Source organism: Parambassis ranga, chromosome 13 (genome assembly GCF_900634625.1).
Source record: "Parambassis ranga chromosome 13, fParRan2.1, whole genome shotgun sequence".
Lineage (NCBI taxonomy): Eukaryota > Metazoa > Chordata > Actinopteri > Ambassidae > Parambassis > Parambassis ranga.
In genome coordinates this window covers 8560514-8576262 of record NC_041033.1, presented here as the reverse complement: position 1 = coordinate 8576262, position 15749 = coordinate 8560514, and the positions used below count along the sequence as shown (strand labels likewise).

The 15749-nt window shown below is 41.9% G+C and overlaps 1 protein-coding gene across 6 annotated transcripts in view; it reads right to left on the bottom strand.

Moving 5' to 3' along the window:
- Positions 1-3350: 3350 nt before the first annotated feature.
- Positions 3351-15749, bottom strand: part of ets1 (v-ets avian erythroblastosis virus E26 oncogene homolog 1) — a 30970-nt gene continuing 18571 nt past the window's right edge. For 2 of the 6 annotated variants that reach the window (XM_028419623.1, XM_028419625.1), the window contains 7 exons: positions 11440-11559; positions 10747-10947; positions 10379-10456; positions 9743-9985; positions 7897-8157; positions 4217-4335; positions 3351-3990 (listed from right to left, as the gene is read on the bottom strand). In XM_028419623.1, coding sequence (XP_028275424.1) covers positions 3775-3990; positions 4217-4335; positions 7897-8157; positions 9743-9985; positions 10379-10456; positions 10747-10947; positions 11440-11559 — 1238 coding nt within the window. In that variant the 3' untranslated portion in view covers positions 3351-3774. The remainder of the gene's footprint in view (positions 3991-4216; positions 4336-7896; positions 8158-9742; positions 9986-10378; positions 10457-10746; positions 10948-11439; positions 11560-15749) is intronic. The other 4 variants (XM_028419626.1, XM_028419628.1, XM_028419624.1 and 1 more) reach the window with 3 other exon arrangements.

Here is a 15749-nt window from a genome sequence, read left to right as displayed (position 1 = left end):
GCAGGTATGAGTGGTATCGTAATGATTTGGATTTTGTCCCAGGTTTGTTGGAACATGCACTGTCTGCTGGAGTATTTTAAAACCTGCCTCCAGATCACGTCTGGTCTGGATCATCAGCCCAGTCAGAGCGAGGGAGGTGCAACAGGAGAAGAACCACCTGGGTAACCTCAGCCTGCCCTCTGCCAGAAACAGCAGATCCAACAGGAGTATGTGGCTCTGACTCTGACAGAAGACAGCTCTATCACAGTTAGTCTGAGGAACACACGTTAAGTAAAGTCAGACCTGTGTGTTGGCTGCTCCTTTGCTATTTACACCACATGTGTTGTGTTGGATCAGCATCACACTATGTTCTACACTGCATTGCAAAAAGCTCTGAATCTGTGTCAGTGTTTTCATGTACACTGCGACTGTCAGCCTTTCTGCTGTTAACTCAAAACTGCAGTCCCATTGCTGGGCTGCAGCAGCGGGGCCAAACAGCTGCGCAGTTTGGGGCAGCAGGCCACAGCCCTGCATGTTGTCTATCTGCAGTGGAATTTATATGAGGGGTTACAAGCAACATGAATGGGCCCCAGTGTGTTGGTTGTGTTTGTACGTCACCTCATCAGCGCACTTGTTAAAAAATGGGACACACCAAGAAACCTGTCTGATTGCGTGATTACAAATGGATATCTCTTTCAAGTCATCGGTCTATTGTTTTGTGGTTGTCTCTGATGACTCTTAATGTTGAGGCATAAGCAGCATGTGCTTCAGGAACACTGTGTGATGAGTCAACATTATATGTCAGACCACAAGATTTCCTGCAGAAGTTGCATAAAATATCACCATGCTACTATGCAACAACAACAACAACAAAACACTAATAATATTTAAAGTGTACAGCAAACAGACCACACGCAGTGATAAAATCTTTCGTCACATATATTTTATAACATTTTGAAGTACATTTTAGAAATAGAAGCTACAGTTTATAAAACCTTTCCAGCAGAAATCATTGATGGGCCAGCATCAGCCTTTTTTTCCTCTAGCAGACAGGTCTACTTTCTATATATATATATATATATATATATATATATATATATATATATATATATATATATATATATATATATATATATAATATATATATATATATATATATATATATATATATATATATATATATATATATATATATATATAAATAAAAGAATAAAAAAAAAAAAAACAAAAAAACAAAAAATTCGCTACATTATTTTGTCCTGCGCTACCTTTAAATTCCCATGAAAGCACCAGCTGTCTGCATCTCTTGTCTTTTTATAAAATATAAATTATTGAAAAATATTCAAATGTTTGTGAACTAAATACAATAAAAAATGATCTCATAACAAAAATACAGAGACACTATAAAATATACAAAAAAATGACATCCAAAAACAATAAGGTTTTCCTTCTGAATCCATTCTGAGATATGCATATGCCACACAATATTGGTATGTATACACTTGCCTGACTAAGGTTCATTAATACAAGACCTGCAGTAGACATTTAACGACAGTATAGTTTCCTGACAAAACATTTCTCAAAATATTGGTTCTTTAATCATATTAATCTCATGAAGCCAGCTGTAATAGCAAAATGACTTTGTGCTAGGTAGGAAAAAATCACTAATAATGTCTGAAGCCCACTTTAAAAAAAAACAAAACTCCTGAACAACACAGAACAGTGTGTTGAAACTCTGACGCCAACCAATGTACAGTGCAGCTTCTCACAAACAGAATAAGGGAGCCGATGCTAGAAACGATTGAGGATCAGTGTTCAATAACAGTGGACGTAGTTTACCAATCAGACATCATGAACATAAACAGCATCTCTGTTCTGCACTCAGTGGGAAACTCGGTTCAGCAAAGGCATTTCTCTTTGTCATAAAGCTGTGTGCTTTTCAACGCAAAAGATAAAAAGAACAACACGAGAGAGATTTCTGGTCCCTGTCTTTTGATACATTTGTGGATGATACCCGAGGCACCGCGTCCAAAGACCTCACATTGGGTTTTGGTTATTATTCCTGCTTTGTGTCTTGCTTATTTGTGTAATCTGGATCTCAATAAAGCATTATGAAATACAATCTGTACAAATAGACATCTCAAAAGCTATTTTCATCCATATGGGTAACATTCAGCCACTGTAAACAATAACATTGTATTCTAACATAATATTCAACTTTGGCATTTCCCATAAAGCCAGTGTGTACAGCCCACTGTTCCCACTGCTGGGAGGAAACTGCTGCCCATTTGTTTTCTTGTAACCAGTGAATGTATTCTGAGCACAAATATATAGGTGGAATCATACACGAGTTACTTGAACACTCAACGTATGCCACTAACTCCAAGTCAACCTGCGCACTCTCGGTCACACTTCCGTCACGCCTGCCATCACTTCACAAGTGATCATCACTTGCACTGTCTACAGTGTCCTTTCAGTCACCTTCATCCGTCCCATACAGAGCCCTGTTCTCTATAGTCAACATTTTTCTATTGCCTGTCCCTATTTCACACACTGTGCCTTCACACTGTGCTGCAGCTTGGCCAAAAACAAAAGACATTCTTAGGATTGTATGAAAATCACAAATGAACTTGTGACTTTATTGTATCCACATACAGGACTAATCGAAACGCTTCTAAAGCAATGCTAACGTGGACAGTGCACTGACAAATTATGCATCTAATCTGCATGTTAAAGGACTCCTGTTCCCCACCGCCTCCCCTCCCTTCTAACACCTAACACAGATTGTCTACAGTTCACTAATACTGGTGGTATATGCAAAAAAAAAAAAAAAAAGTTTCAGTCACAATACGAGGTGGCAAACGTGTACATAAAGGCGAAAAGCGTCAGTTTCTTAAGCAACGGCTACTTTCAGTTGTCTTTCAGACACTATTGGTATGAGTAAGCTCACCAGATCCTTACACCCGACAAAGTACGGGGCCAGTGTCTATAGTGTTGTCTGATAACCAATCAGCACATTTCAGTTATAAGGCTCCTTGAGAACAAAACAGTTAAACTTGGCTTCTACTGCAATACCTTCATTATTTGTGAGAAAAAAAAAATATCCTTTCCAATATTTGCCTGATAGATTTACTACTGGGTGCACTGACCATCAACAATATAATACTGGCACGACAAATTATAAACATGTTTTTGGTCCTAGCTGAAAACCCTCCCCTTGCCAAAGAGAAACAGTAAGCATATATGTGCTCAGTTCAGTTTGTAAATTTTGGCAACCGTTGTCTTGGCGGAAACTTTCCGCCCGCTCTCCATTCAGCTGCAACACTGAAGTAAATCATTTTTATTTTGCGCTGTGTCTCACACTTTGTGACTTCTTACGTCCCCCACCCCCCCAACTTTGCTACTTTGACAGAACAGAACCTCTACTCTATCTGATAGCGCTTTGTCTGCCTTGAGCTGCTAAATATCACCAGTATATATTTCACACATTCATTCACACACACACACACACACACACACACACGCACACACTTCCAATGCAACAGGGTACAAATACAGGATTTTGGCTTCTGCCTTCTTTTTTTTTTCTTTTTCTTTTTTTAAATACGGTCTGAGAGACAGGAGCTCAAAGGTGACAAAGACCACAGTTAGTTATTAAAAACATTTTTGGTCCCAAAAAATGGTTAACCCCACTCTATCAAACAGTTAAGACCACTTTGTGTGTGAGCCTCAGTCCATGTGGTTCTTTAACTTTTGCTCTTCACTTCCTGTTTTTTTTTTTTTTTTTATTTGCTTTCACTCGTCCGTGTCGGGCTTTACGTCCAACATCGCATGCAGCTCCTCTGGAGTGTAACCCAGCAGGCTTTTTAAGTCACAGACAAAGCGGTAGACATAGCGTTTCCCAGATGTCTTGTGGATGATGTTTTTGTCATAGTAGTAACGCAGGCCACGACTCAGCTTCTCATAATTCATCTTGGGCTTGTTTTTTCTTTTGCCCCACCTCCGAGCAACCTGAAACACACACGGCACAGGGAATGAGCATGTGTGTACATATATTTAAATTAGAAGGCTACAAAACATGAAGGGGTTCATATCAATAACTCTTTTTTAAACTGGTTATCATATGACTGTAACATGGAAAATACTTCTTCTAAGAAGACGTCTTGTTCATCTGGCTAACTATTTAGGACCTCCCAGTGTGTGTGTGTCTGTGACCAGCAGGGTCACAACCCCTCACCTCATCTGGGTCAGAAAGCTTGAACTCCCAGCCGTCGCCTGTCCAGCTGATGAAGGACTGGCATGACTTGTCGGTCAGCAGCTCCAGGAGAAACTGCCACAGCTGGATGGGGCCGCTGCCTGGAGAGCAGATGGAAGAGAGAAGGTGTGTGTTTAAAAGCTGACATGAGACACTGTTTGTGCAGATGCTGCTGACCCATTGAAATGAATGCATGAGCAGTAAATGCATGAGAGCCATGTAGAAACCGTGCAGTGTGGGGCGAATGAAAAAAGGTCCAGGTCAAAAAACAGTACAGCATCTCCATACTGCTGCACATGAGAGTGGTAAATATTCATGCCAATTATTCATTTTGGCCAAAAGAAGGACAAAGTAAACCTTCTAATCTGGGTCAGACTGAAGTGCAGCAGTGGAACCAAATGTCCTCCTAAATACAACAGTCCCATTCATCATGTATTCCCTTGTCTGCCAGTTGCCCTGTGCAGTATGTGAATCTAGAGTCTGTATGAGTTCCATACTGATGAAATCACTGTTTTAAAATAAGTGGGGCTGCCTTTAGACTGCAGCAGAACATCTTAGGAACTTAAATATGGAAGTGTGTGCGAAAGGGGAGAGTTTTGTAATGAGATGCATTCTTTAAAAAAACATTATAATAATCTGGTAAAACAGCTCCTCAGTGTTTTATAAGAGTTTAATACAGCTCATGGAAAAAGAAGCAGAACAAAGACTTTAAAAAAAGGTTGGTTTTGTGTCTGAACTAGATTCACTGCAATACACTTTGATCGTGTGGTTTTCAGCATATAGCACGAACCCACCCACTTTTGAGGCTTGCATGTCGAAATCACACCTGCCTATGCAGCACACCGCCTCAGCAAAACTGGAGCTAAGCAGTCACCTCTCTCGAGTGCCTTCAGAAAACCAAACGTACCCTTATACATAACAAACAAAAGCTTTCAGGGAAACAGATGTGTGGGTTGAATGCTTGAAATGACATTTCAGGGACCTTCTTCTCATCTTCTTCTCTCTTTTTTTTTAACTCCTGCTAGGATAAAAGAAGGTGCATGACAGCCACTCCAAGTTAGGAAAATAAGTGGCTCTGTAACACTGGGTCTCTTTCAGACAGAGAGCTTTGGCTCACATTCCAACAAGTCTGCTGCTGTCACAGCAAGCCCACATAAGGGTGATACCAGCCCCCTGCGCTCTCTCACGCCAGAATGTAGGCGACCATTTCTTTAAAAAAAAAAAGGTTTCCAAAAATATGTTACAATCTTAGTGCACAAAGGGCTTCATTGAAAAAGCACACAGTGTAGCAAAGGGGTGGGGTGGGGGGGGGGTCATAAGCACAGCAGAGTTAAGTGTCGGATCCACAGCTCACTCTTGAGCATATGTCGCGGTTACACATCGGTGGGGCTAAACGTTCTGAACTCGAGTTGTGCCAATGTGATAACTTAGCTAATCAATGCAAATACAGTCCCTGTTATGTGCATTTGCACTTGTGAGAAATAGACTAAGTGCTATAAAAACAAACCGAGAGTTCACCATGTCCTTAGGCTGCCTGGCTTTACTGCAGACAGAGGTGTAAATGATGAATTGTCACAGGAAACCACAGAGATGACAACTGGAGCTTCACTTATCTCTCTGCTGCCTTATCAGGCTCCCTGTCCTCGCTACAAGTGTCACCTGTCACTCTGTGACTGGGACAGGAAGCTGAGCAGAGCAAGCTGTCAAGTTGTCACAAACAACATTTTGGATTTGTACTAAAGCTTATTTCTTTACTTTGAGGTTTAATTGGAAATCTTTTTTTGGGTTTTGTTTTGTTTTTTATTGAGATCTCTATCTTGCTCTCCCTTTCTTCTAATATTTCCTTCTTCACCCACACTTCTGCACACACACAAGTACACACTGAATGCTTCCATCTTTGAAGGACTGCACTCTTTTTACACTGCTCTTCAGCCCACAGATGGCTGTTGGACACTCTTTCAAGAAAAGTGGGATGTTGCAGAATGATCCTTCTTTTTTTTCTTTGTATAAAAGCTCAGAGGATGTTTTTTTCTTCTCAGGGACAATACATTGCTATGCATTAGGGAAGAAAACAGTCAGGCTTTCACATATGAGCTCTCTGGAGATCTAAGATCTGATATAAACATGTCAGCCTTGAAGAATGTAGTGATGCATCATGTATGTGAAAGGTGGAGGAGAAACTCCACAAGCTCGTTTTATATTTTGATACAAACTTCATCAAGGTAAGTGCTATGACAAACATGCAGCTAGGGTTCTTTTTTTAAAATACTATATGATACATTGCCATTTACATGCCTTTATTTTTAGTCTGCTGCTTTAGGTAAACAGGGTGCAACATAGCCTCTAATGCATCCAGTAGGGCTTTCAGACTGTGTCTTACCCTTCATTATTCAATTATAAATACATCACAACATCTTTCCAACATCATTACATATGAATGACTCACTGTTCTGTAAGTGGCTTCTGAATTAATAACCATACAGATGAGCAATTAAGCTGTGCATACCAGCTTTGGGGCAGCCGGTTAAGTTCTAATGTATGCATTGTTTGTGACGTTGCTCGGACTTCCCCTTTTCCAGTGCTGGCAATGCTGCAGCCTTGTGACTATAATTTAAACAAGACTAAAAAAAAGTCCCAAACACTTCGCTGTTAAAGACAATTCAGTGTCTACACGGTAGCTGTTCAACTCTTTATAATCAAATTTTAAACTGGAACGATTTCAACTTAGCCCATTTCTAATGGCTAACAAAGTTTGATATGTATTTTAATATGCAACACATGATTAGACTTCTTCTTCATTGACATTAAGATGCAGCCTACACAACAGAGCTTCTTCGCAGCAAAGCTTCAAATAATCATTGCTATATATGGCTCAGTGTTTAAACACACATCCAACAGCAGTATTTATACCTTTTTTTTTCAAATCAAAAACCATGAAAGATGCTAAAATTTGCTTCAGAGGAGCTTGCACATATCTCCCCATCTCCCTGAATCTGAAGAAGCCAGCTTTTTTTTAGCATGCTTGAGTATGAAGATGCCTCATGAAGAGATGAAGAGATAATTCTACTCTGGTGCTATGTGCAGGGGCAGGCATAATTTCTATGTTTCACCAGCGTTGCTAGGACGACCTGGAAAAAATAGGTTGAGATGCGGGCTGCAGATAACAAAGAGGTGTATGAGAAGTGAAGGCAGAACAAGAAAGAGAGAGAGAGAGCGCGAGCGAGTGAGTGAGGCAAGAAAAAAAAAGACGCATGAGCAAAATCTACTTCTACTTCCTGTGATGTGCATAACTAGGGTTGCCTGGGTAAAAAGGTGTGATTTTTTTTTCTCTTCTTTGGTCTAAAAGCGGTGCACAAAGGCACCCGCCCCCCCACATCTGGGGCTTTTGCAGAGCAGCAACAAGTGTGCTACAGCTGTGCACTGAATTTCATTACATATAGAAGTGATGGCAGGACAGGAAAATTAATATGATTAATATGTATATCAATATGAATTAATGAAGTTATTTTTAATTAATGAGATGGCAGACATTGCACTGGAAACACCAATATTGTTATTTCAATGTGACTCCTATCCTTTTCTGTAATGAAAATGGTCTGAAAAAGCATTGGCCTGTAAAAAAAAAATGTGAATAACTAAAGTGTGACCTCCAGACATCTTACCTGTGTAACCTGCCAGTGCTGCTGCTGGGATGACAGGTTTATCCTTGCTGAGGTCTGAGCGCTCCCTCACATAGTCTTTGAAGGTGCCTTTGGGCTTGTGGCCATGCAAGGCAGTGGGATAGTCTTCCGAGTCGAAGCTGTCATAAGACGGTACCCGCTGTAGGCTGCTGAATGAAGACTGGCTGCTCCACGACTGTGTCAATCGGTCACAGCTCTCGAAGCTCTCGATGCTCTCAAAGGAGTCCTGGCCACCAAGCTTACCTGAGAGGGAAGGGCAAGAAAGAAGATGAGTGATTAAGAAGTCTTTAATAAAGCTTAACTTTGATAAATATTACTAAAAAAACAACATTTTGTATACATGTTTATACACTTACACTAGAAGTAGCTGTTAAAGCAGACGGGCATGAGATTTGCAACTCTCATTACATGCACATGCAGTTTTAACTCTTTGATTATGCAGAAAGGGAAATTGCGAGTCAGCATTACACGACTCCCTCATCCCATTGTTGAAGGAGTTCAGCGATCATCATTTTGACAGTGATTAACAATAACAGCATGATCTTTGTGCACCTTGGTGTATCCTTGCATGAATGCAGGGGGCCACTATGTGCTCAGTTTTCCAAAACTCACAGTGCCTTAGGTTACCAACTTATCAATCACCACTTGTATGTAGATTGATATGTTTTCTGAAGCATTATTCAAAAGCAGCAAAAGCGACATTCAACACCTTAGCAGTAAATTATGTTGCTTCTTGCTAAGCTTTTGTTCTACACAGTGCCACGTCTCTCCATTTCACACATCATTTCACTTTTACAACTGCCATTTGGATTTGATTTTAAATGGAAGACAATCACACACAAATTGTCTTGCTATTTTTGGCTTTGGGGAAAGATAAGAGGAGTCTTTCAATGCAAAGTCATTAACAAATGACAGATAATGCCGTGCCTCCACTGATGCTGAAATCTTCCACTGGTGAAATTGAAGCCACATGTGGACATCAGTTGTGTTAGAAAATAACTTTCCCACGTTGGGGAGAGTACAATGCAACGCTCAAAAGCTTGGTATGTGTGATGCATGAGGATTGGACCTCAGACCTTGCAGGCAAAATGCTTACAGTAAAGCACTGGAAGGAGGCTTGTATAGCATACATGGCACATGCTATTCATTTATACAGCTGGGGATTTGTGAGAAGAAAACCCTAGCTTTATGCCTATAAATGTAAACCATGCTGCTAATTCTTCTGTAAACTGTAACTGGGAGACAAAACAAGCCTGCGCATTGAGAAAAGCAAACAGTTTCATGAGAAAACCCCACGCTGGTAAACTGGGGATGACACCTATGTCTCCTTACCCAGAAACCTTTAGGTTGAGTCGAGGAAAAGAGGCCAACAAAAACAAGAAGAAGAAGAAAGAAAAAAAAAACGGTCTTGAAGGTTACACCACTTAAACTGTTTGACAGAGGACAGGCGGCAAGAAGAGAGCACATTGTGGCTTTGGTTCGTGTATCATTCTGACAAAAACAATAGAGTTTTCTTTTTTTCCCAACCATTCTAGAGTGTATGAGGCGGGTTTGCTTCAACCACAAAACCAACCAGAGGGCCTGCTGCTCTGCTCTTCTAATACATGCACACTGATGTGGCATGACAAGATTCTGGTAGCTTCAGCACAATCACAGGCAGACAGACACCCACAGAAACCTTTAACATTTTCACGCACTCACAAAAGCACATGCACGCACATGCAGGGGTGTTCATAAAGCAGGCCATCCAAAAGAACTCTGCGCTGCCAGGCTAATCCCACATTATTCTTCAACTACAGTCTTTATGTGCAGCACACAACCTGCTCACCTCTGAGGCGTCCCACACACATGTTGTCAGGGGATACCACCTCCTGCTTGACAGAAAAATAGTCCCCCTGCATGGAGTTCAGGGCCGTGTCTCGTAGGATGACAGCAGGGTATTCACTCTCATACTTAAGCGTCAGCAGTTCCTCTGAGCTGATGGGATGAAGTGTCTGGTAGGACTCTGTGATGAAGCCGGGCTCTGAGTATTCAGAAGGAGGGACACACTGAGCATGCTCAACACCATAGCCTGGAGACACAAAGAGGAATGAGTGTAGATAGAAACTAGAGAAGGAAAGCAAGGAGCACAACAGAGGAGGGAGATCAATCTGAGGAGAGTGGAGTCATTATCCCCCTTGTGCTGATGTGCTGCTGCTGCTAAGTGTGTGAATAGTCCGTAACAAAACACAGGCATAGGTGTATGAGATGAATCTTGTTGATTTTACCAAGCCTGAGCTAAGCTTTGAGTGATATTATTCCCCATTCAAGTGGGTCAGTACACACCGAAAACTGAAGTGGAGATCAATGTTAAAGGAGTTAAGAGAAATAAAGGACACTTAAGCACCTTTGCCACTGTTTCTTAAGCTTGCATCTGATGTTATAAGACAGAGAGACAGGGACAAGGACGGTGATGAGTACTTACTGACAAAATAGTCTGAGGTATAGCGGGATTCCTGGAAGTTGGAGGTCAGCCCATTGATGGGGTAATGCTTTGTATCCTCTTCATGAAAAATAGATAGAGAGAAGGAGCGTCAGTGACCTCGTCATTGATTTCATGTATCATGTAACTGCATCCAGCATTTTTTAAAAATTAATGACCTGAGCTAAATTGTGTCTTCCTGTTTGGCTCCTGTTACTAACGCAAATGCCAGCAGAGTGCTAAACCAGAGTAAGCAGTGATATCAGCCTGTGTGGTGAGAGTCTTTCTTATCGTATATTTGAGATTCAAGAACAAAAAAAAAAAATCGTGTAGTTATCATTATCATCAATCATCTGATAATCAGACTTTACCTTTCTGAAGCATTTCTAAATGTTCCCAAAGGATGTCACCCACAAAATCAGGTGCTAAGTCCAGGAAGCGCTCCTTCCCCATGGCGCACAGGCTGGCTCCGTTCATGCCAAATTTGTCAAAGTCAACGTTCTTCAGACTGAACTCATTCACCGTCCACGTTAGCCACTCAGCAACGTGGCTTTCTGTCCACTGTCTGGGATCTGAAAGGATTACAATTGGTTCTTGTTAAATTTACTGTTTAAACAGTAAATTTGTTTAAACAGTAATTTCAATCTACGGCTGATATGACGACTTATGACAACTCTTCACTCTTGTGGTTTTACTGCCAGCTTTCAGCAACAAACAGGGAGGCAGCAGTGCATGTAAACAGCTGTGGTAGTGTAAAAGCCGAAGTTTGCAGATATATACAATTACACAGAGATCCTCAAAGCCCTGCTGTTTGCAAACAGCATGAAGCAGCTCTGTTGAACTTACTCATTATTTTGCTGTCTGTCTGCCTGGATTGAAATGTATATAATGTAAGGCCATGTCTGGAATAACTGGGTGTCTCCTGGTTCTGCGTCAATCTTTCTTAGAGACGCCCCCACTAAAAGCAGGCAGCGCTGTGTGAGGATTAGGAATGTGCATGCATGCCGTTCCCCAATGAAAATGTTAACAAGCCTAATGAGAATACAAGCAGCTGACAGTCTTACCTTTGGGAATACCCAGACGCTGCTGTTCCTTTGTGAAGCCGCTGAAGGTGGCCTTCAGCGCCTGCGACATCATCTCTTTACTTCCTGGAGTAAGCAGGGGGACGTCTCCACACTCTGGATCTGCCGATCACAAATTACAAACAATATTGGTTACACTATTATTTCATTTAACATTTTTACTAATATAAGATGCTGCTTTAAATCTTATTAACAACCGCCATGCATCCTGTATTATATTTCATGCCGGTAAAGTTCACTGAATGAAAAATTAAACAGAGAAAGAGAGAAGGCGAGAAGGAGAGTCTTGTGAATGTGTTTAAGAAAATATTCACACAGACACACACATGCATCCACACACAAACAGTTATATCTGTCGTGATCAACAACATGGTTCAACAATTACATTCTGTCTAGACAGACACTGTCTCCATATCAGATCCAATCTACTTAAACAGGAATTGTCACCACGTTGGATCTGAACTGCTTCAGAAAAAAAAGAGCTAACAATGCTTGTGTGATGTTTTTGAATCACATGCACATGTGTACAATTCCACTGAATTAGATTATTTTTTTTAGCAGTTTTTAAATAAATTTGGTGTCATCCAGCAGTCTGGAAGTCTTGCTTTAAAAAAAAGAGAGATGCAGGTTTATTTACAAACACTTCAAACGCCACGCTTTCTTCAGCCCACACATCTGGGGTGGGAGAGCAGCACCCTGTGCCCATCAGTGACACTGTGACCCCCTTCTAGCCCTCCTACCGTGTTGCCCTGACACAGTGGGCCTACTGTCACAAGACCAAGCACGGGGTCAAACATTCTGACAGGTCAGAGGTCAGGGGATGAGGTGATGATGTCACCACGGCTGCTGGCGGGTGGCTATAGGAGAGTTTGGGGGTGGGCCGTCTCGAGAGTTTCATTCACACACAAGGGTTACTGTTCTCCAGTTACAGCCAGTGGGCACCCAGTGGGGAACAGAGGTCCCTTTGATGGTTTTAAACAGTGCCTGATGACTCGCACTCATCTAATTAGATTGACCAGGCTGCAGAAGTGTGGGATAAGGGGGCAAAGCTGGGGAGATGATGAGGAGGGAAGAAGGGGGAAGACCCCCAGGCTACTAAGACTAGAATAGATTGCTAAAAACCCAACACACAAAAAATGACTTGTAAATAGACTCAAAAAGGCCCTACATAGACCGCCAGTTAACTGGCATGATTTTATCATTTAATCTGCAAAGGGCCTACACTCATTTACACAACAAAGGCTGACATCTATCATAATCTGTTAGCGTGCAGTGTGACACAATAAAGGCAAATACAGACCACAGCTGGCTATCTTGGGGCTGCAGTAGGTTAACATGCGCACAAAATAAAGGGTTCAACCAGACCTTTTTCAGCACGTCTATCTCTTTAGATCATCTCTCGACCGTCTCTGTTGCACATTGCATTTATAACAGATGACACAACACTTGCCTTGAAGGCTAATTAGTTATGAGGAAAAGTTGTGTCAGTCCCCTCACAGCATCACCATTCGTTGAACCCAGATGTTCTGGCATCTCTGCTGGCTGGTGGTTTTATCTGCCAGCAGTACACTAGAGCAACATACAGTTCATGCTTGTTTTCACCACTTGCTGACGTCTCGACCTCGTCTGGAATGCACAGCAGCTGTCCCTCCTTTGCCCATGTAACCAATGTCTGTCTGGCTGTTTGTAAAATTAGGTCTCCTGGTTTCTTTTTTTTCCTGTCTTCTTCCCTTTTTCTCTCTCTGAAGAAAGAAACCTCTCAACAGACCCGAAACAGAAGACAGACAAGAGCTCTTTGCTTCTTCATGTGATTCAATTAGGCCTGTAATAATATATTGCTCTCAGTTACACTGGTGAACAAACAGAAAGTTAACCGTTCCATTCAGAAGCAAAAGCAAGGTTGAAAAGCTGACACAGTTTTACTCAGGTAAAACAGACACAGCTCATACATAAAAATAAACCACTCAGTTATTCAGTTTCACAATAAAAATAAGACCTTTGTGTGAAGTCCCCCTGACAGAAAGGCAGTCTGGGCTTCTACTGAGCTCATTTTTCTTTTTAAGCAGCAACTGGAGTACAAAAAAGGTGCATGTTGCAAACTGAGATGGGACTGGGGCTCAGACAGTCTGCGCTTTGATGTGAAGGTGAAGGCGAAATGTGGCAGTTTATTTAAGCTGGATCGAGTGGAGTTTGTCTGCACTTTCGAACCGTTTACGCCCCTCCCTCACAACGCTTTTATCAACCCGACCTCCACAGCGTACTTGCCCACACAGACTTGAACCCACTTTAGCACTAAATCCTCCATCAAAGACACTCAACTCCATCGTGCATGAGAACTAACATTAGGCACTCTAAAGACAGAAATACGGGAACCATGATTATAGAGCAAATTAAAATGTGTGAACTGCAATTTGAGTAATTTCTTTGTTTTGATTTTGAATGACTTGTTTCCCCCTGCTTAGAATGAGTTTGAAGTGGCATTTTGTTTACCATCTCGCAGTAGTTCAGTTTGGACTGTTAGGTGACAGTGCAATTGCATGTCAACTAAATATACGACTTTCTTTATATGGTGTGTTTTGTGTATTTATTTCTGTGTTGTGTTTTTGTGAATTGAAAACATGACTCAAAAGGTGCAGCGATGCTGAAAGGCAAATACTAAATGCAAGAGTGATAATGGCAGTCTCCATGGTGAATGATCCATATGAAAGTTATCTGCGGCAGTGCTAATGTACAATGTGCCTCCATTAGTGAGAGAGGCGAGCTCGGATCTAGACAATCTCTAGTAAATGATGAAGTCCTGATACGATTTCAATGCCTGTGAGTCCCATTAGATGCAGAATGGTCAGTATGTACTGAGAGTTAGAGCATCCACAAGTCATCACTTTCCACATTAGACAGTGTGGGTCTGTCCGCAAAAATGAGTACCATCCACTTAGCTCACCAATTGTGGGAGTGGGTGTAAATCACAGGCAACATTATGGCATTCACATTTCACCAACAAAAAAATCATCTGCAGTGACAAGTATAAAATGAATACAATTCTTCTAATGATGTAGAAAGAATAGGGCCATTTATTCTAAAAGTCACTGATGAAGTGAGACTGATTAGTCTGGATGTACAGTAAAAGGTATTGATTAGCCACTCCCCTCGTGCCATGATATGAGTGATGGACAAGCTGCTGAGTGCAACAACAACAATATTTGCCCCATGGATGCAACTTTACTGTCCTGTCCTTATGACCAAACCCCCAACACAACCTGATATGTTCTATTTGGCACCTTAGGCTGTTAAACTGACACACATAAAACACACACACACACACACAAACTAAATTAGCAGCAGTCTTCGCCTGTGCGCCAGAGCGTGGGTGTGAAATTGGGAATTTTGCGGCCGAGGCCAAAGTCTATTGGGCTGGAAAAGGCACGGCTGGGCAGGGCAGGACAGGGCAGGGGAAGATAGCAAGGGTTGCATCTTGGGTGGGTGAGGGGTTGAGGGCGGGGGTGAGTCACCAGCCTGTAACATGAGCCTATCACAGGGGGGTGCACAAAGAAAGAAAGAGAGAGAGAGAGAGAGACCAAGCCAGACAAATGAATGGGAGGTTTCATAAAGCTCCCTCTCTTCTCCTCATCTTCAGAGTGACATCACAGTGGGATCAGTGCCATCTCCCAGCCTCTGGCTTAGACTCAGTTCATTCATAAAGCCTGGACTGCTGCCTCCACTCAGAATGATGCAATGATACAAGCAGAGCAGGCAACCAGACCCAACAAATAAGGGACAATATGCTTTCTATCATGCAATTGAGCTATAAATAGCCACACAGAGGTTATGAGTGGGTGTGTGTTGGTGTGAGGAAGAGAAGGCGGATTGTGACAGAAACTGAGGACGGCATCTAAATGGCTATTCAAAGCAGGGGCCTTATTTATATCTGTTTCAAAGCATGTGGCCATTCATGTCACCCACTATATGTCCCTCTGTAGCAGTTTATGGTGGATTTTTCATAAATATGCGAAAGAGTCCATTTCCTGTGGCTAAGTTGCCACTTCCTGTGGGAAGTGAGACAAGCTGCGGGTTCAGTTGAGAGTCAAACCTTTCATAGCCACCACTATGGCCTTAGTCCTGAATATACTTGCACACAGGTACATAGCAATGGGGTTCCAAGCTGCAGGAAAAAAGAGAGGATGCTTTGTTACATGCCAAATGGTTTGTAATCGGCTTTCTGAGGGTAGGCCGGCCAGCCTACCCACAGCCAACCAGAGGTGACAGTGGTATCTGAGAGAGCCTTTGATGGAGAT